This window comes from Triturus cristatus, chromosome 2_1 (assembly GCF_964204655.1).
Source record: "Triturus cristatus chromosome 2_1, aTriCri1.1, whole genome shotgun sequence".
Lineage (NCBI taxonomy): Eukaryota > Metazoa > Chordata > Amphibia > Caudata > Salamandridae > Triturus > Triturus cristatus.
The window spans coordinates 883,229,601-883,251,266 of NC_140581.1; the positions used below are offsets into that span (position 1 = coordinate 883,229,601).

At 43.0% G+C, this 21,666-nt stretch overlaps 1 protein-coding gene across 2 annotated transcripts in view; it reads left to right on the forward strand.

The window, feature by feature from the left end:
• Positions 1 to 746: 746 nt before the first annotated feature.
• LOC146866034 (annexin A1-like) overlaps positions 747 to 21,666 on the forward strand; it is a 256,849-nt gene continuing 235,929 nt past the window's right edge. For both annotated transcript variants that reach the window (XM_085633053.1, XM_085633055.1), the window contains exons 1-2: positions 747 to 797; positions 10,190 to 10,260. In XM_085633053.1, the coding sequence (XP_085489179.1) occupies positions 10,192 to 10,260 (69 nt within the window). In that variant the 5' untranslated portion in view covers positions 747 to 797; positions 10,190 to 10,191. The remainder of the gene's footprint in view (positions 798 to 10,189; positions 10,261 to 21,666) is intronic.

Sequence of the window (21,666 nt, forward strand, 5' to 3'; positions counted from 1 at the left end):
GGATTGTTGGTAGCCATTTGCGCTGTCTCGCGACAGTTCGCGCCCGTAGTAATGTCATTGGTCGCGCAATGACGTCTTTCTTCTCGCGATCATGCACCGCGAGAAGAGTGAAAACAAGATGGCCGCGCCCGCGAGCAACCGCATGGGTAAGTTGGCGACCCGCGACCACGCAGAAAATACCGCGAACGGGCGGGAAAAACAACTTCCACATCTTCGAGATATTTCCGCGTGTTTGCGGAGATTTTTAACATTTTCGCGATAATTTGCGAAAGTCACTTTCGCAAATTCCGCCCACCCCAAGTCTATTGCTGAATTAATTTCTGATTGAAAGAAAATCAGTATGTTTCAATGTAAAACTCTTCTAAGAAGTATCGTCTATACAAAGCTTATAAACAAGCTACCACACGCCTACACTAGGAAAAGACTAATGGAACAAGGTGATAGTTTCACAAGTTTCCTTAAAATTCTAAAATTCAAACAACTCATCAGAAATGTGAGACAGGTCTGAAAAGGGCTGATTTTTTAGCACTTTTTCAAGTCTGTGTATATTGTGTGTGATCTTCTTTGTAAATTCGATTTCCTATTTTGATCCTTCTCTCCTGTTTTCGGCCGCGGTGGGATGTGGTGTAGGCGCTTATTTAAATATTCTGACGTGTGCTGGCCAATCGCAAATGCATAGGTTGCATTCCTTTCTTGTGATGAGTTTGCGTCGCTGACTATATAACCGCCCTACGGCGAAAAGCTTTGCTCTTCTTAGCATTTTACGGTGAAGAAGATCTCTCCTCTGTGTAAAGCAAGTAAGATTATTTTATTTATTTTAATCTACGCATGTTTACAAAATGAAAGAGACGTGGCTGAATGTATTGAAGAAAAATGTCTGTTTTTAAAATACTGAGGGCGAGCAAAGGATATTGTGCGTAATACTATCTCTTACTAAGATCAGGGCGGGTAGACTGTGAATTGTTCATTTTAATGGAAAGAGACAAAAGTAGTTCGCGGTTAAACTGTTTTTAATTGGCGTATGTTTTAACTGTTAAAGTGTCTTCTGCGTCAATTTAAGGTTCAGCTAATTTACCTGGAAACTAAGACAATCACTATTTTACTGTTAAAATGCCAAATTAACTTTTCATCTCCTTTGCTGACTTCTCGTATCTGGTTTTAGACTCAAATTTAAAGGAGTGCTCTGAATACCAAGGGTGGAGGTTCTTGACAGCCTTTTGTTCAGTTCAGCCTCTGCCATAACTGGTTTTTCAGGCAGTACAATGAATGAAATAGGCATACGTGGCGCAGCCGTACATTTGAAAACGTGCAGTTAAAATAGTAGAATAGCAAATGCAAAATGGCAATCAACGCCCCTGTTGTTACATTGTAAACGTAATGACGATTTACGTACAAAGAAGGGTACAAAAGGCCTTAAACCATAGTTTTTGAGCAGAAAGGGAGGCCTTCCTGGACAAAATGTTTGCTGAGGACAACGCAGACATCCTTTCCCTGAGGCACAACGGGTTCTTGCGCTGGTGCATGGCAGCCACAAGAGCACCAGCGCAGGGTAGTGGCAGCCTGCACAGGTAAGAGCGGTGGGCGGGGCGGGATGGGGTGGGGGGTGAAAGTCGACAGACGATGGGATAGGTAATATTGAATTAAACAAGCATTTGCAATGCAATAGGTCTCGCATTTACGCGAGTTTGAGATATTGACATTGCAAATGACAATGCCTTTTATTTTTGTTTTTAAAACCTAAATAAAAGGCATTGTCATTTACAATGCCAATAGCTTAAACTCGTGTAAATACGAGACCTATTGCATTGCAAATGCTTGTTTGTTGCTGGAACCGTAATCCTGCCTTCCTGTCCCTGCTTAGAGGGCAGCTAAGGAATGAGCTTCCCAGAGATAAGCACCTGATTTATGAGGTCTTTGAGCTCCACATGAAGGCCCCTTGATGTTTACAATCCCTTGTGTTCGCACTGAAAGGGGGGGGGGGGGGTTTATGGCCTTCACAGTCGCCTGCTAGAAGCTTCTTATATGTTAGCTGTATCTGGGCCCGTGTTGTAATTGTGCTGCATGCAAAAAAAAAAAAAAAAAGCATTTGCAATGCAATAGGTCTCTCATTTACGCTTGTTTGAGCTATTGACATAGCAAATAATAATGCCTTTTATTTTTGTTTTAAAAACATAAATACAAGGCATTGTTATTTACAATGCCAATAGCTGTAACTCTCGTAACTGCGAGACCTATTGCATTGCAAATGCTTGACATCTGTGACACTTCCGCTATCCACCTTTGCTTCGCCCCTTCCTTCAGTGGCACAGTAGATTGCACTCTGGCTGCAGGGAATTCCCGCTGAATAAAGTCACTGTGTGCCCGTCTCCCTCCTCACAGCCACAGAAGAGCCATCTCACTTTAAGAGGGGAGAGGGTGCTGCTTTAGGGCTAGAGCGAATCACACTCCGTGACGAAAACCTCACACGTTCTTGGTGACAAGACGGGAAGTGACATGCAGTTCTTTTGTCCTGGGGTGGGGGTGGGGGGAGCACCACTCGAGATGACATCATGAAAGGAGTAAACAGTTCTGGTTTAAATATACAATACATTCTGCATATTACTGATACAGCTCACTGACACTTCTAGGCACTACAGCCCTATCTGTATAATTGCTCAAAATAATGATTCATACACGTTAGATCAGAGGATGTGCAAAGACGTTATTGGGGTGACAGCAACTCCACAGAGGAAGGAAGTCTATCTGGCAACTTCATCATTTCTAAAAGCTGTCAGTTCAACGATTTTGTATACACGTGGAAGTAACGCACACAGTAAAATGTGAATGACAATACAGGCAGTGACTTTTAAATTAGCCCCTTTCAAAATACAACTGTATTTTGCCTCCTGTTTGCTGCTGTGTGTATAGCAGTTGGGGAATGCCACGTCTTAAAATAAATCGCGCCGCCTTGTCTTTTTTTTTTTTTTATAGAAACCGCATGTGCGTTTAAGTAACATAAAATAACAGCACTCAGTATGGGTGTACATACTATGTTTTCCTTGTCAGTTTGTTGGAAGGGAACTTCATTTCTAAAAGCTGTCAGTTCAACGATTTTGTGTACACGTGGAAGTAACACACACAGTAAAATGTGAATGACAATACAGGCAGTGACTTTTAAATTTGCCCCTTTCAAAATACAACTCTATTTTTCCTCCTGTCTGCTGCTGTGTGTATAGCAGTTGGGGAATGCCACGTCTTAAAATAAATCGCGCCGCCTTGTCTTTTTTTTTTTTTATAGAAACCGCATGTGCGTTTAAGTAACATAAAATAACAGCACTCAGTATGGGTGTACATACTATGTTTTCCTTGTCAGTTTGTTGGAAGGGAACTTCTTTCGAACAACTAAAATGCAAGCCTAAACCGTTTGCAAGTGTGTGAGGGGTAGCCCATACATTAGAACAGAGTACATTCTTTCCCAGAACTGTTTCACCTGAAAACGTTTCTTTGTATGCTGTGGTTGGTGCAAGAGTGTGTTGTAATGTATGTAAAACGCGCACGAGGCACACATTACAGCGTCTTGGCACAATGTGTACATTGTATGTTTAGACTGTTTAATTGTAAATGAAGAATATAACGATGCTGTTTTCTTTTAGAGTGCTCTTTGTACACGCAGGCTGCCACAGTGTGAAAGTGATCGCGATCACATCAAAGCGGCCGTGCCACACTTCAAAGCGCGGCTGTGTGACAGGCGAAAGTGAAAGACGAGTGCTTTCAGGCTGCCAAATGGTGCGCGCACACATGCACAGTAGTTGGCGGCCTGAAAGCACTCGTTTGCACTTCCAAAAGTGCTTACTATAAGTCTCGCCAGAACAGCGCTAAAGCGCTGTCTCAGGCGAGACCTAAAAACTAATAAAACCACTTACCTTGTGCTCACCACATTGCTCATACCTCTGCCGACTGCCACTGGCGCAGGGAGAAGGCAGACCACGCAGGGAGGAAGCAGAACTGTACCATTTCTAGGTAGATATGGGGCAGTTTTACTTTCTTCTGTTCAGGCAACACAGGGCAGCGCAACAACTTTACTTGCTGTGCTGCATCCATTGCTTGAACGCTGTGCGAGTGCCTCCCAGTGTCTGGCTGCCTGCATCCATACTGAGGTGGAAGTTTTAATAAAGCATTGACAAATCCAGCAGGGTTAACCATTTCAGGTCTAGTCTTTAAAATAGCTTTAGCTGTCTCGCCAGGTTGTAGTTTTCCTCAAAAAAATCACACATACTATACATATAGAGTAGGTTTTTGGTCAGTAGATTTCATACACTGGCCTGTTAAATTGCCTTTCTCATTTTTCTTCTTCCCGTTACAGCACTACTCATTGGCTCCCTCCATAGCGAGTGACTCAAAAAAGCCTGTGTACATTGTTCATATCCACCTAAAATTAGTTCCTTTCTCTTCAGTTGCAAAGCTGTTTCAACGCATTATTTTTATATTCTTTATTTATTATATTGCCTATTTGTTTTGCTAGGTTTGTGTTATAATGTGTTTAAGTGACACTGTAACATAGTATCTGCCTGCGATTTGAGTCTTTGGTTAGGAGGCAATTTGCTTTTGTCTACTTCACAAAAAATAATCAAAACTTGCGTGGCACATATAAAAGACTTGCTGTTTAAAAACGGTCTCTAATGAAACATGCAAATCAGTGAATGTTTTTAAACTAAAAAAATTATTTACAGTCATAAGGGATCCATGATTAGGTTACAGGCTAATTTTTTGTTTTTGTTTTTTGCTTTTGTGGCACATGTTTGCAATAAAATATGGTTTGCCAAAGTCAGCCCTATTGGCTTTGCTAATGGTTATTATGAAGACTGAATGTCATGTTTTCTACAAGTTAAGTGGATGAAAGAGTCAAAGGTCAAATAAATAGACAGGTGAGTGAGTGTATGGATGACTGGGTGAGTTGAGGCAGGTAGGTCTCTGGCTAATAACCTGCATCTAAAGTCACTGTTATTATATCCTTATCCTCTTTCTCACGGAAGACACCACCACCACCAGATGCAACTTCCAGAACTCCATGACCAACGTTGCTGACTGGATCAGTGAAGTCATTTGAGATGTCATCAGTGATGTCACCGATAATGTTATGAGTGATGTAATAAGTGAGGTCATAAGCAGTGCATTGCAGGGACATGAGTTATAGTTAGCTCAGATAACTATAAAACTGCTGAAATTCTCTGGTTTTGTACGAGTAAAATGTAAGCCTAATTATAATGTCCCTGTTACTTTATTTCTTTCAGTCAATTTCCAAGGTTCTTTTAAAAATTCTAATCCCTAACTTTAACGTCACTTTAACCTCTGTTTTTAAAGTGAATTTGTAAGGTTTTTTAAATTGAATTTTCTAACTGTAACATTTAACCTTTGACACTGAGGGCCTCATTACGATGAGACCTGGAAAGCCTCCAACCGCAGGTCAGATGCTTTTGGGGTCCCATCGCAGGTATCAGTTTCTTACCACCGCATTTCGATGGAGGCGGTCCAAAGTGAAACCGGCTGTTTATTCTGGCTGGATTCCAACGGGCTGAAGGAGCCCATCGTCCAGTCGGAGGCCTGCCAGTAAACCCTATGGACAGCCTTTCCACCGTAGGGATTACAAAGCCAGTTTCCGACAGACTTTCCTGAAATTCATTCAAGCATTCCTCTCATCACTTTTTCTTTTTCTTAGTAGAAAATCAACACAACTTCTTGGGATATCATTTTTATCTGTTTTGTCTCCACACATATAAATTCCAAAAAGGCATGGGTGCAATGAAAGTGAGAAAGCAAGAGTAAAACTGAAGACCATGTAGGCTATGTATATCAAAATAGTGTACCACTGTATAACAGAATAGGACTGCTAGTTAATATATGCTATCAACTTAACTCAGGCTAGGTACAATGATGTATATATTTCACAATTCCAATCAAGCATTTCTCTTAAAAGCATGTTTATTGTCTTTTAGCAAAATACTATTAATTAGATACCATTTAGATGCCACTTCACACAAAGTAGATCATTGTTGTTGAATGGACATGGCCCAGTGCAAGCTGAATATTCACTTAGCAGCAAACTATTGGAGGAATTTTGTGCACAGAAGAATTGGGATCTGGAGACATCAACACTAGTCTGAGATAGGAAAGTAACTTAAAAACATTTTTTGAATTTCCAAAGTAATCAAAGGCAAACAATAACAATGGATGTGAGGTTCAGTTGGGACAGCCTCCCTCTACTGGACCTGGCATTGGTGGGCCACAGATAGGAGCCCTTGACGACAAGAATCAATCCCCAGCTGCTCTTTTATTAAGTTCTAAAAGTGAATATTATGCTCCACATCTCATCCCCAAGGCTTTCTCTTCTGTACAGTAGTCCACTATTCATTCAAAGGACACTTTGCATACTTATTATTTTGAAAATATGTTGTCTGTATGAGAGTTAGCAAAATTCACTGAGTTCATTTTAGTTTTTTTTTATTCCACCCTAAATCAGGCCTCTAATTTCCTTAACAGAAAAACAAATGTGCTATTGTGGGAAAGTTATTGCAATCCTGGTTTTCCTACTTAACCAAATTGTGTGATCTTAGAAAAGTCTAAATTTCTCCATACTGGTGTCTTCTTATCTGTCATTAGCTCTTGGGCTCACAGGTCATTATCTAAATGTAATGTTTTTTGAGTGCGTAACTGCTAGTTTATGTCTGGATCATTCTGAGGTTTTACATTCCCCCTTTTAGCACCCCAGAAGGTAAACACTTTGCTGAGGCGGATTCTCTTGGTCACCTCTTGGGCTGCATGTCCTTCTTACTAGTCATCATGCCAATAAATCCTAACCCCTTGCACTTCTTCACAGTGATTGTTCCCAGTAACAGGACTGGGCAATCCTACCTGTCTGGGCTATTCAGGGCAAGGCTTCCCTGTTGGACTATTTGTTTAACATTCAGTCACTGCAGGATTTATGACTAAAATGCAGGACAAATCTGTATCCCTCCCTCCTACTTCACTGGACCTTGTAGCACCGGACCATGGTTGAGATGGGGCAGTTGCATAGCGATGGTGCCATGGGTCCTGGGGAAATCAAGGCACATGGGTCACCCATCCACTTGCTGGACAATAAAATACAGATATCATTTGTGTACACTTGGCTGCTAACGTCCCTGGGTCCAGGTGAAAATGCCCCTGCTATATTATTTATAGCTATGCCCCTGAGAGGGTCACCTTCTCATGGGTCTCACAGCCATGGCCAAGTGCTGCAAAGCAGAGCAGAGGGGGATCCTTTTCCTAGGCTTCAAGCACTAGACTATGGCTAAAATGCCCAGGGAAGGAGAATCTCCACTCATGGACCTCACAGTGCTGGATTATAGACCATAGGATAGGGGAAAGTGATGTAGCAAAGACATATAGATGATCTGAGGTTGAGAGAGCATATCTGTAACTGCAAAGGTAAGAGACAAAGGTTCTGATTCACAAATTGCACTTTGTTGTAGGTTCTGTAGTGTTATAACATGTACTAAAAACTGCAATTTACAAACTACTTGTGAAGTTTTATGCCTCTGCATTACCTAAACGGATGTGCGCGTAGCTCTCTGCCCCAACTGTGGTGTCTGCACAAGTAAGTGTAGGTTTCAATATGGAAAGGGGCACAGAGGAGTGGCCTACAGAAGGAACAGACTTGCTACAAAAGGGGATGGGATTAGGGTGAGTAGGAAGGGTTTAGGTATGGCCAGGGAGGAATTTAGGGAAAGATGTCACCAACCAACACAAGAGTAAGACAAGTGCAATACTTAAGGGGTGGAGACATGTAATTTACACTTTTGTACTCAGAGTTCGTGAATACCGAAAGTACTGAACTTACTCCAAAGTGTAAACTTACACAAAAGTGTGAGTTTCTTTTGTGAATAAGGCCCGAAGGCCCCCATGAGCAAAGCATTTTTGCAGTCAGAAACGGCTTATTGGGACAAAACACAAATTGCAATTCTGTAACATATTAATGAATTGCAATTTGGGTTTGCGATTCTGTATGCAGAAGGGGCGTATTTAGCACTTTCCTTCTAAATATAAAAATGAAATTAAATGAAATAGTTTTATGAAGCACGAAATACCGGAAGGTGTCTTAGCACTAGACGGAACAAAAGACAATGAGAAAAACCTAGAACAAGAGAGGTCTGTGACAGCTATTAATCTATTGAGTAAATAGCCAGGTCTTCAGCTGCTTCCTAAATTTCTGCAGTGTAACCTGCGAACATAAAGCAAGTGGCAAGGTGTTCCATAGTGTCCCTCCACAATAAGAGAACATTCTCCCCCCCCCCCATTTTACTTTATGTATTCTCGGGACCTTAACCTTTCAGGCTGAGTTTGACCTAAGGTTCCTACTGGGGGTATACCAGGAGAACTGTTCCTGGAAATATGCGGGTCCGGTCCGGTAGAGGGCCTTAGGAATTAAGCACAAGACCATAAAGGAAATCCTTTTTTCCATTGGAAGCCAGTGCAGCCTGTGCATTAGTTGAGATATATTGGTGCAAACTTTGGAACTATCAGCAACACTCACGCTGCCGCCCTCTGCAATGACTGCAGTTTCACTATCAGGTGTTTAAGGTTACCTAGATACAAGGCATTGCAGTAATCCAGCTTAGAGAAAATGAGAGTCATCTTCTGATACCAAATCTGAATGGGATGTATGAATGTTTTGTGACCGAATTACAGTTGCAAAACATTCTTATTTTACCGACTCCTTGAAGAAGATGGTAACCCATTTGCAAATCGGAATGGGGTCCCCAGGGTACCCCTTTCCCTTTGAGAATGGGAAACAAATATTTTTTACGAGCAGGAAGTGGTCTCACGGCCCACTCCCTACTCTTTCAACATGAAACTTCAAAGTTTCATTTTTTCTTTTTAAATGCATCCTGTTTTCCTTTGAGGACAACGGACTGCATTTAAAATAAAAAGATTGTTTCATTAAAAAGCAACCACAGACATGTTGGTCTGCTGACCCCAGCAGGCCACCATCCCTGTGATGACTGTGATTCCTAATGGTTCGCAAATTGCGACCTACCTCATTAATATGCATGAGGTAGGCCTATTTGCGACCCAAGGTGTCTGGAGAGTGGGAGACAGGTGTATTTAATGCACAATGAGGTTACCACGGTTATTGAGAGTTACGTGACGTTTGCAGATGGATCACTAAAGAAATCCGAATTTGAGGTAATTGAAAAGTCAATGTGAAAAGGAGGTGCCGAAGGGTTTTAATTACCTACAAATATCATGGAGGATACAGTATAATATGAATTGACTTACCGTCCATCCCATATATAAACCAGCTCACATAAACCCAATTTGCTTTTGTGTGCATTGGCAGGTCTGATCACTTTTTGCTTCAGAAACTTGATCTGAGAAGTCACAGGTTATATGATAGTTTTATTTCAGACCGGTGCAGGGTAATTCAGTTGTCACTCGTTTTCAGAATTCTTTATCAGAGGTGTAGATATCTGTTTGGAGCTGGTGAGTCATTTCAGAGTAGCCTTGATCAAAGAGTTACTTCTGATTGCACACGTGTAAAAACATTGATAGTTTACAACATTAATGATTTTCCTCAGTGCCGAAATTGTGTTTGTCCCTAGCTCCCAACCTGTGGGTACACCACGGCAAACTCTTCCTTCAGCGATAATCTTTTTTGTTTTTTCTTCCACAGTGTTTCATTCAATTTTCTATGGTTTTGGTGAGTCATGTTCAACACCAGCTGTCCTTTCAACAGATTGCTGGTGTTACTTTCACCATGCCTCCAGCCCCTTTATAACCTTAGCATGAACTATTCTAGTTTACTTTTGTCATGACATATTGCTAATGTTTTGCATTGTGAAGCTTCTCAATAAAAACGCCGATCATTGTTTCCTTATCAGTCGTAAAAAGGTTTCTCTCCTTCATTTTCAATGTGCCCCATTAAATCACATTCTTGAATTGTGCAAAGTGTCTTCTTTAGTGTCCCAGTCCTAGGACATTATACATATAAATTCTACCTCTTTCATTTTGCAGTTTGCTTTATCTTTGTGAAAATAATTCAACTACACTGTTTATTACACATCTAGGTGACCTGTGACCATCATACATGGATGAAGCTACAATCATGATACCAGCTCTTGCATATTTTGAATATTAACGTTTTGTAAATTTTCTTTTCTTTTCTTTTTTTCAGAAATGAGCTTCATATGCGCACTTTTAGGAAATCTTTCTTTGCTAGATGCGTTGGAAGGATCCGAAACGACTGTAAGTTTACCTTATTTTCCAAGTGGGTCGTTTCCTATTTTTTTTTATTATTGGGGAGAAACATCTTAAGCAGAATACAGTCATGGAGATATGTCAATGATGCCATATAAAGGAGATGTTTCTGCCTCTTCTCATACATCCACTCTCACTCACTCTCTACATAAGCATGTAAGGGGATATCCATCTTTTCATACTTATGTACAGGACCGGCTTTAGGGCAGTGCGACCGGTGCGGTTGCACTGGGTGCTGACCTGTGGACGGGGTGCTAGCCTCATGAGGGGGGTGGGCACTGTGTTTATCAATAACTTGTGATTGGAGAGATGAGGGGCACTTATGCCCGGTGACAATAAGGGAACATGAGGAGGCAGTCATGGGGTGTGGTGGTGCCAAAACTAAATATCGCACCGGGTGCCACCAGTGCTACAGCCAGCCCTGCTTATGTAAGGGCATCAGGGACTATGTACTGCGATGCACTGCAGTTCACATCCCTCTGTGCCCTTACAAAAGTATGTAAGGGCACAGTAGGGTATGCACTGTACTGCAGTTCATACCCCTCAGCACCCTTACATTAGTATGTAAGGGCCCGAGGCGTATGCCCTGCTGTGCAGTGGTCCTTACCAGGGCTGGAAGAGGGAGCAGCCCCTCTATGTTTAAGAACCTCAGCAGATTAAACCTTAAACATAGAGTGACTGCGCCCTCTTCCAGCCTTGTTCAGAATTAAAACCACTGCAGATTCATTCAGCCGGCGGGGTGGCGGGATTTAATCAGTAATTCCGCGTTACGAATTACCAAATTACTCCAAGTCTGCCTGCGAAATTAAAATTCCACTCACTCCCAGTTTCACGCCAAAATATTGAAGCCAGAACTCTGAATCTACACCTATATTGCAACCAGAATATTGACCACTATTATGCCATCATGGTAAAATGCATGGGGAAGTGTAGGTTTGCTACCCCAACTTCACATCTACTAACCATGGTAGATGCAAGTCGATATTGTGAAGTTGATATTTGTGCATGTCGTTATATTAAATTTATATTTCAGTAAAACGTCTGTGCAGAGCAACCAGAAATAATCCACAATGTATTTAAATCCCTCTGGTGCATATTGTCATAGAGGTTTCTCATCTCAGTGATAGAGTCAGTGGTTCTGCAAGGCTTGATATGGAATGGAATGGATGCTTTTGACTTGGATGCAGAGCCTTCTGACCACGTGACCTAATTGTGACTATCATCATTTTGCGCTACTCCAACATATTCACCTCACTGCAGCCATTTTCACCCATGGAGGATTACAAACGAAAGTGGCTTTGCAACTTGAGATATATTATAGCCTTATAGCCCGCCGTAGCGGGCTATACCGGCTATTAAAGGCCCGCTGCATCGTTAAAGGCCCGAGCCGTAGGCGTAGGACTTTAACAAAGCAGAGGGACTTTAAAAGCCGGTATAGCCATGCTACGAAGGGCTATAAGGCTATTAGAACATTCTGCCACTAGAGGGCAGAATGTTCTAACAAATAAAATGAAGCCTTCAGGGAGCGCGAGGGGATTCAAATCCCCTCAGGCTCCCTGAAGCCTTTGTTCACAGTCAGAGCTGAGAACAAAGACACATTGGAATGTTCGTGCTCCGGGCTTATACCAGCCATTATAAGCCCGGAGCACTCCATTGTTTTCAATGGAGCTCCCAACATTCCAATGTTCTAATTGTTTTTACATTTGAATGTTTATATATTTGAAGGAGTAAGCATATATCATAGAAGATTTTTGCCTTGATCAATGATCTCACCATAGCTCTGGGAGACTTAATATGCACTTGGAAACCCTAGCAGGACCTGCATATAGATTTCAGAAAGAAATAGAGGTATGCAACGTAACATTTATACATAATGAACCTACTCATCAAGAATGCCATTTCTCGAAACCATCTTTGCCTCTCAGGATTTACATTGTGTGGCTAACTACTATATAATAATTCCCTCGTCTGTAAATCTGGGTGTGCCATTTACTATTGCTTTGCCAATAATATAAAAAACTACCAAAAAACTTTCAACCATGGATATAAATTTTAAGCTTTTTTCAAGAATTCCTATTGTCAATGCTGATAACCTGAACTCTAAACCTTCTCATTTTAAGATAGCAGTGATCATCTTGAAGTAAAACCTAAATTCTATAGTGGATCCAATGCTCTCCATGCACTCCCATAACCACTCATTTCCATCCATCCAGAAGGGCAATCTATATTCCAATCCAGATTTTAATTTCTGTAAGCATAAAGCTAGAAGATTGGAAAGGTAATTGCGACTGAAATACTAGGAGGAAGCAAAATAACAGTACACCATAGCAATTACTGCAGGCAAAAAGCAAATCCTTCTATCAAGCTGGGAATATTACTGCACTTGCATAGCCACAGTCCTAAATTATTTTAAAGAAGTTTTCAAAATAATCGACAAACTGACAGCTCATTCTTGCTTCTGAGCGTATGTAAGACCTATGTGACAAACTATCCCAATTTATTTTTTACAGTTAAAATACCCAAGATTCACTCAGAGCTCAAGCATGAAACACTGGGCTTATCTTGGAATTCACTAGTTCCTACTTTAGTATCAAATCATAATAAGCTCACTCACTTTAGGGGCATCTTCTTTGCAGACGCTTCAACATATGGCAATGGGTAAAGTATTTATGCGGCACCAAAACAATAACAAAAGTCAAAGTGCAAAATAATCAAACCAAATTAGAAATGTAGAGCAAATTGTAATAAACAAAATGACACCAAAATGCAAAAAATCTAAAGAAGGGAACTAGAAATATGAATTTTTAAAGTTTTAAGTAGGAATAGCTCCAAGGAGCACAAAGTTCTGATCATAGTCAATGGGCGCTGTAGACTAATGAGCCATTTGAGGCTGGTCATGGTGGAGCCCAGGTTGGATACACCAACCAATCATCCTGGTCAAAGACTTTACCATCTGACACAGTCCTTCAAGCACCAATTGACCACATGAGTACGCTCCTAAAGCCCTCAGGACATTAGAGGAGGTACTTAGAGTCTCACAAAGTATCAGGCAGAGGCCAACAGTAGGGTTACCACTGGCCAGTTGCGCATTTGCAGTACATGCCATTTGTAGCTTATTGTGTCCCTGGAAGATGAGATCAGCCTCATGACCCTTGGAGTCAAATTATTTTTCCTGTGTACAGGAAGAAGCAGGCCCAATCCTTCAAGGCTCTTCCCAAATCACAAACAGCATGTCTAGTCCTTTCTGGTCTTCCTCAGGTCCAGCAGTGCTCTGAAGAGATTGCCTTGAGTTGCTACATTTATGTCTGGCATTAGCTAATGTATGGGAATGACTCTTGGGTATGGTCTAACCAATGAGGTAAAGGTTTCCCTGGCTAACCCTACCCACTTTGGGCATTTTGAACATAGCAAAAGTCTTCAGCTACACTAAAATTGGGCTTCGAGGGCTCCATGTGTGTTTGTGGAGAATGTACTGTGGTAACCCTAGTGCCCTTCCATATCTTATACTAAAATCCAGTTTAGGGCACCTTCTGCACCCACATAAAACCCAGAGACAGAGGTCTGGTAAGACAAAAGTAGGATTCTTCATGAGCCAAACAATACACAAGAATTGTCCTGTTTTCTGCCTTGCAAGTGCACCCCAAGTGTATGTAAATACAGCAAACCTGTCAAGCAGGATTAAACCATCCAGCAGGGTTTGACACTGTAGTGTCAAAAAAGATGCCCACAGCCACCACTCTGCAAATTCTGTGAAGTTCAGAGGAGCCATTCTTGCCCATTTAGGTCAGCCTATTGTTTGCTCCTGGAAGGCATTTCACACCTAATGCTAATCACTGACTAGGAAATGTTGAAGAACAGATTAATATTAGCCTTCAGGAACTACAGGCAACGAAGACCTGACTTTCTAAAAGTTACCTTTCCTTAATATTTATAAAAAAATCAAATTTCTCCATTCAATTGCATTTTAATAACTGTTGAATTTATTTTCTAGCTAGTCGCATTCCCGAGATGCTGTATTAGGATAGTAATCTGTACTTTGTTTTTTTACATAGGGTAAATAGACCTGCCACAATGAGAAATTAATTTTCCGGTGCTAATCACTGTAGGACATGCTACATTTATACATGTCCTACTTTTAAATAGCAACACACTGCCTTCTGGGCTACAAGGCTGACATAGATGTGGCTTATTAATGTTTAAAATGGATGTTTTTACCTGTCAAAAGGATTTATTTTGAGTAGTCCTATTGCAGGTTTTAGACTGCAAAACTTGCAAAGAAGAAGTCCAAGTTGGACATCCTTTTCCTAACACTGGATTCCCCAAATCCACAACAAGCCATGCCGGCTACTGTCTCCAACTGATTTTTGAACACTGCAGTGGTTGTCTGTGATCACAGCACCAACAGCAGCTGAATCAAGGGCACTGTTGTGACAGTATACCCTACTCAGAAATTCTCTCTTTATTAAGATGCTTTTGAAAGAAGTGTCAAACTAGTAAGGGAGCATGAACAGAAGTACCTTACCATGTTCACTCAATAGATGGGTAATCCTTGCCCTTCCAATGAATCAAGAATTAAAGATGAAAAGCTGACAGTCACAATTTTTCTGAACTTTATGCTCCTATTGTTCTGGTGCCATCAGTGTCAGAGGTTCAAATGAAAGTTAATGATTAGAATCTGGGACACAGGCTTCAGTTTGGATGACTGAAAACTCAATGATCTTTCCAAATGTGATGCATATTCAAATGTAAAGCTACATAATTGATCTGATCAATAATTATAAGTGGACCAAAAATCATTACAGAATTAGACTGGGAGTTTTTGAACGGGAAGAAAATGAGAAGACAGCCAAACCAGCAAAGAGTAAAAAACATGATCTTGACTTCTCAACAAGTTACTTCATTTTGATCTCTGAACTACATAACATTTCAGAAACAAGTTGCCTTAGTTTCTGGTACTGATTCACATAATCAGTAGTTGCCCTAACCAAAGGATCAATCTGAGAAACAGAGAAAAACTCTCTTTTTCCATAGTAGGTCTTTATTGGTTTTTCAACTTATAGACATACAGTGATGAACTTGGTTTGGATTCACAATATAGCTGTGTAAAGTATGCATTACATAGTCAGCAGGCATTGGAGGTTAGAGCATCCTATTTTCCGTCTCATAAGTGCTACTGGAGCATTATGTAATAATTAGGAACAATTCGCCATTGCCTATTGACAATAGTGTCAGTTGTGTGAAATCTACCTGTTTCCCTCTCTTGGGAAGCAGAGTCTCTCAATGTGTCTTAGTGTCGGTCGGAGTCGAAGGAGGTCATGGGGACCCATGGAGTGGATAGAAAATAAGAAACGAAGAGCTATAGTCACTGTTAATGCGTGGGAAGCAAGCCCCCAATGTCTAACCCCCAGTCATAAATGTTGCGTCAACCATCATTAAGTCAATACATTCAGTGGCCAAAGCTAACGGCATAAGAGCAAAACAGATGGTGAATACAGGACCTCAAGGTGGTCACTTTGTTTTTCTTCACTGCCAGTTTGTCCACAAACTTGTGCCAGGCTTCCCTTTGTGTCACAGCTTCTCGCTGTAGCAGAAGTGAGCGCCAGACAATTGTCTTAGCAGTTGCCCTTTAGAAAAGGTCTCTAAGCCACAGAGATAATGGGGGAGGGCTGTGATGGACTTCATTGTCATCGCTATGCAAAATATTTACAGTATATACATCAGGTCTACACACTTGTTCTCGCATGTACGGCATTTCACACCCACACACCCAGCAAACAGTGTAGGTGATCAAGCTGTAATGGACGTCCCATGTTCTCCGTGAGTGTTGTCACTGTGTCTGTAAAATTTCTCCCAAATTCTGGGCAGGCCCATTCGATATGGTGAAAGTCTGTCTCCAGATATAGATACTGTTGGCATTTCGTGTCCATCCCAGGGATGATGCGATGTAGAAGCGCGGGAGTAAGATATGTCTGATGTAGGTACTTTAACTGTGTGTATTGTAAACACAGGATCCTGGAGACTTGCCGGACCTGCTCCAGCAAAAGGGACCACTGCCTCTCTGTGAGTTCTCGCTGGAGCAAGAGGGTCCATTAATCCTGTAGACTTAAGCTATGGGATTACAGCAGCACACTGTAAATTAATGCGATTGCTCGTCTCCCCACGCCATTCTCCAGTAGCAATTGCAATGTTAGGGATATACAATTGGGGCTACACAGGGTGCCTGTCATGGCTGTCAGGGCATTGTGGGCTAAAGCTAGCCCTCCTCAATGTTGTAACATTCTCTAAGGCCATAAAACATCAAAGATTTATGCTTGTACAGGTTACTTATCTTGAGGATGCTCGCCTCCATCCACTGTCTTATGTTGTGTCAGTCAGCCACCTTGCAAATGCCGGGAGTACCCATAGTGGCACTGTGTGTTCGATTCCCTCCTGAGGTGGAAGCCGGGAGGTTGCTGTGCTACTTTGTAAAAATGTTATGTTCCTTGTATTTTAAAACTGCTTTGCCTACTTAGCTCGACCAGCTTGATCTACTAAGCGTTATTTTAAAAATTGTTGTAGTGATCAGCTTGATACAAATATACTTGTATTTTAATGCTGTGTGTAACGATCGGCTTGACTCACTAAGCCTTTTAAATTTGCACTTCACACTTTGTTATCCCCCCGCTCTGCTTGGACCTCTCAGCGCGGTCTCAGCACCTCCCCACCCTCGTATTCTCACACTTACCGGTTCCGTCCCAGCCGACTCAGGCGCTGAGGACATTTCTCCATCCCCGAGCAAGATCTAAACTGCGTTGGCCATCTTAGGTTGGAGAAAGGGTCAGACGCTTCCCAGTGGACAGCATAAAAGAGGAACCCGAGTCAGGCTTTCCTCACTGTGTGTTCGAATCCCTCCTGAGGCGGAAGCCGAGAGGTTGCTGTGCTACTTTGTAAAAATTTATATTCCTTGTATTTTAAAACTGCTTTGCCTACTTAGCTCGACCAGCTTGATCTACTAAGCGTTATTTTAAAAATTGTTGTAGTGATCAGCTTGATACAAATATACTTGTATTTTAATGCTGTGTGTAACGATCGGCTTGACTCACTAAGCCTTTTAAATTTGCACTTCACACTTTGTTATCCCCCCGCTCTGCTTGGACCTCTCAGCGCGGTCTCAGCACCTCCCCACCCTCGTATTCTCACACTTACCGGTCCGTCCCAGCCGACTCAGGCGCTGAGGACATTTCTCCATCCCCGGGCGAGATCTAAACCGCAGCGGCCATCTTAGGTTGGGGAAAGCGTCAGCATAAAAGAGGAAGGGCATGCCTCCGCGCAGCGGACGCGAGCAGCGGTCGCGCCGGGTCCGCGCCGGAGTCGTGCCAGAGTCCTGCCCGTCTGCGCCCGTCAGCGCCAGGGAGGCACCAGGGGCCAGGCATACCACTCCCCAAAATATAGATCCAGGGAATTCATACTTTCTCTCAATATTCACTCTATACATTGTTACAATGTTCTGAACCCTGACACATGGGTAGGCCCAGTCGGCTGTCAGCACTGTAAAGCTACATTTGCCCCAGAGCCAGCACCCAATGATAAACCGCGGCCTATTGTCCTGCAAGGGGGGCTCATTAACGCTAGGTCTCTGTGCAAGAATGCTCTACACATCCATGACCTGATCATGGAGGGGGATTTAGATTGGCTCCTTATCACAGAAACCTGGCTAAAGGCCTGGTGCAATCCGGATATAGCAGTGGCCCTCCCGCAAGGCTTCTTAATTCAACATCTGGATAGGCAGAAGAAACGGGAAGGAGGGCTGGCCATCATCTATCGTGACACCCTGAAATGTACCACGTATGAGCTACCAGATATCAAGGGTGCAGAGGCCATGGGCTTCTGTTTAAATATCCATGATTCTTTTACGTTCTCCGGTGCCCTGGTGTACCGTCCCCCGGGCCAACCCAAAGATTTCCTGGAAAGCATTGGTGATGTTCTGTGCAAGCTCACGCTCAGATTTGCTCACTTTACGCTGCTTGGAGATCTCAATCTCCATCTAGACTCCCCGGAAGGACCAGGGGAAGCCTGTTTCATGGACATAATCAGCGTCCTCGGCCTTAAACTGATGACGCAGGAACCTACTCATACCGCAGGCCACATACTAGACTGTATTTGCTCCAACTCAAACGCTTTGACGATCAAACCCCCTAGCATCCAAACCTGGTCAGATCATAAATTTGTCCCTTTTGACCTGTCACTGGGAAACAATGCTCCAAGGAAAACCACTAGGAAAATAACCAGGAGTTCCAAACCTGACTGGAAAATATCACTTACCCAGCCAGATCTCTTAGGGAAAGCAATAAAGAGCAAACCCACACTAACTGGCCACACCTCGACAGACAACCAGCTGTTCTGTGAATGGATCATGTCACTTAGCAAGCCCTCAGATCCAACGAGCTCAAAAATCAATTCACGCGGTATGAAAAATAAAAAGAGTGCCCCATGGTTCTCACAAGCGTTAAAAGTGGAATTAGGCGAAGTTAGAACGTTGGAACGAAGGTGGCGTAGAAACTATGAGGCCAACGATTGTAACATCTATAAAGCAGCCCGGAGGCAGTACCATGCTTCAATTAAGCTGGCAAAAAAGACTATTACCTAGAGGCGATTTCCTCTTCTGATAATGGACAGAAAGAAATCTTTAAGATCGTAAATAGTTTCACCAACCCCAGAGCTCTCTCACAGGAAATCCCACCATCCTTGCCCCTCTGTAACTCCATTGCCAACTACTTTGAAAAGAAAATCCTAGACATCGTCAAGGACTTTCCAAAACCGATACTGACCGCCTCAGAAACTGAAAGGAGGGAGTCAATCAAGGAAAATACCAATATGCCCTGCTTTAACGCATTTGACCCTATCTCCTTAGAGGAGTCTCATCAGGCCATTCTATTGAGTAAATCCGGATCTCCTTTCGACCCCTGCCCCCCTTCGTTCCTACAAGCCTTGGTTAACGAGGTGAACCCCATCATCAACAGCATTATCAATTCCTCACTCTCCTCGGCTGAAATCCCTAGCGAATGGAAACTAGCAGCCGTCAAGCCCCTCCAAAAGAAACCCCTGTCTGATCCGACTATCCTCTCCAACCTACGTCCCATTTCGCTGCTCCCTCTGTTGTTTAAATGGCTTGAAGCATTTTTCAACAAACAACTCACAAAATTTCTGGAAGAAAATAACATCCTGCATGCCAACCAATCTGGCTTCAGGGCCAAACACTCAACCGAATCCGCCCTTCTATTCACGGCAGAGACCCTGCGAACGGCCATGGACCAAGGGAAGAAGGCCGTCCTGATCTTACTTGATCTGTCGGCGGCCTTCGACACGGTCTCGCACACTATCCTGATTGACCGTCTATTTAACTCAGGGATAAGAGAGGTAGTGCTGACATGGTTAAAAAATGTTCTTGGCCAAAGACGTCAAGTCACTGTACTAGGGGAATTCAGCTCTGAGGAAAAATATATCAGCGCAGGGGTCCCTCAGGGCTCTAGTCTGAGCCCTGTACTTTTCAATCTATACATGGTCCCCCTGATTGAGCTTATTTCCTCCTATCAGATCAGCACAATATCATACGCTGATGATACACAGCTCATCCTGGTGCTGGACAGAGAGCTGCCTGGAGCTGAAGAAAACCTCAAAAACTGCCTCACTGCTACTTTCGAGTGGATGAAGTGCAACCACCTCAAATGTAATTCGAGGAAAACCGAAATCTTGCCTTTCGGTCCACAAAATCTGTTCTCGCCCAAACAGTGGTGGCCTGAAGATACCGAAGCTCCCCCAAACACCATCTCCTCTGCCCGTAACTTAGGCATTAAGTTTGATGACGCTCTGTCATTTAAGCAACAAGCAGTGGTCATGGCCGGCACCTGTTGTCACATCATCAGAACCCTCAGAAATCTTTTTGACCTCCTCCCCCTCCCAGCAAGAAAAACGGTAGCGGTTGCACTCATAACATCTAGACTGGACTACTGCAATAGCCTGTATGCAGGAGCAAATACATCCGTGCTCCACAGACTGCCGATGGTCCAGCACGCAACTGCCCGCCTGGTCCTTGGCTGGCCTAGGAAGTCATCTGCTTCGGCTGCACTCAATGCCCTTCATTGGTTACCAATACATAAGCGTATCTTATTCAAAATCCTGGTTATCACTTTTAGAGCCTTTCACTTACAGGGGCCCAGGTATCTGTCGAATGGCTTCAGACGCTATCTGCCTGCGCGTAGCCTAAGGTCCTCCAATTAAAACCTACTAGTGACCCCTAAATTCAGGCTCACCAATAAGGGTGGGAAATCCCTGGCTGTCATTGGTTCCAGGGCGTGGAACAAACTGCCACCACAGCTTTGGCAAATCTCAACAGAAAGGCTCTTCAGGAAAGCCCTGAAGACCTGGGTTTTCTCCCTTACAGACACCGCCTGTAAAGCCCTAGTATAAAGTGTACAGGACCCTTCGAACGACATCAGTTAGCCAACATGTTCCACCTAGGTTGGCACCAAGCGCCAAGATGCTCCTTGGAGTGATAGCTGCGCTATACAAATGTATTTTACATTCCATTCCAGGTTGGGTGCGTACTCCGCTGGGCTGCTCCTGGGTTATACATACATGTGACAACAGTATTTGTCCACCTTGGCAATTCATCCAATGTGTTGGGTGTCTCTGTGGGAGTCCATAAGTCATTCCAATATCCCCTGACTTTCCATAGCTTGTAAAACAGACAACCGTTCTGGATTAAGTGTGTCTGATAACCATTGCATGGTCTACTGTAGCTGTGCCACCGCATAGTACAACTCAAAGTGAGGGGCCCTGTTCCCCCCCCTCCGTTGGGGCAATACAGTTTATGGAGAGCCACTCTCTTCCTCCCTGTGGCCCATATCAGGTCAGAAAGAACAGTATTTAAGTCTTGAAAAAATCACCGGGAAGGGGGAGTTGAATCACCGAGAAGTGGTAGAGTAACTTAGGTAAAACCAACATTTTTGATATTGCAACTCTAACTCCCAGAGCGGTAGTGACTTCCAGAATGTCATGGAATGACGCATGCCGGTCATTACAACCCCCAGGTTGCCCTATACAAAGTTGTAATATGAGTGATAGACATTGACCCCCAAGTCTCTGAATGAGTCGTACTGCCACGTTAAACCCATGTGGTAGATCACTTCACACTCTGGAATTCTTTGGAGAGATAAGAGGCAGGATTTGGCCCTGTTCATTTTCAAGCCAAAGGCAGTTTTGAACTTGTCTATTGTTTCCATCACTCAGAGTAGGTCTCAAAGTATGTCTCCAAGATACACTAGGGCGTGATCTGCATATAACAAGATTGCTTTTCATGGGTCTCCACTCGGTATCCCCCACTGTGAACCCTGCAGCAGAAACAAGCCTGCCAGG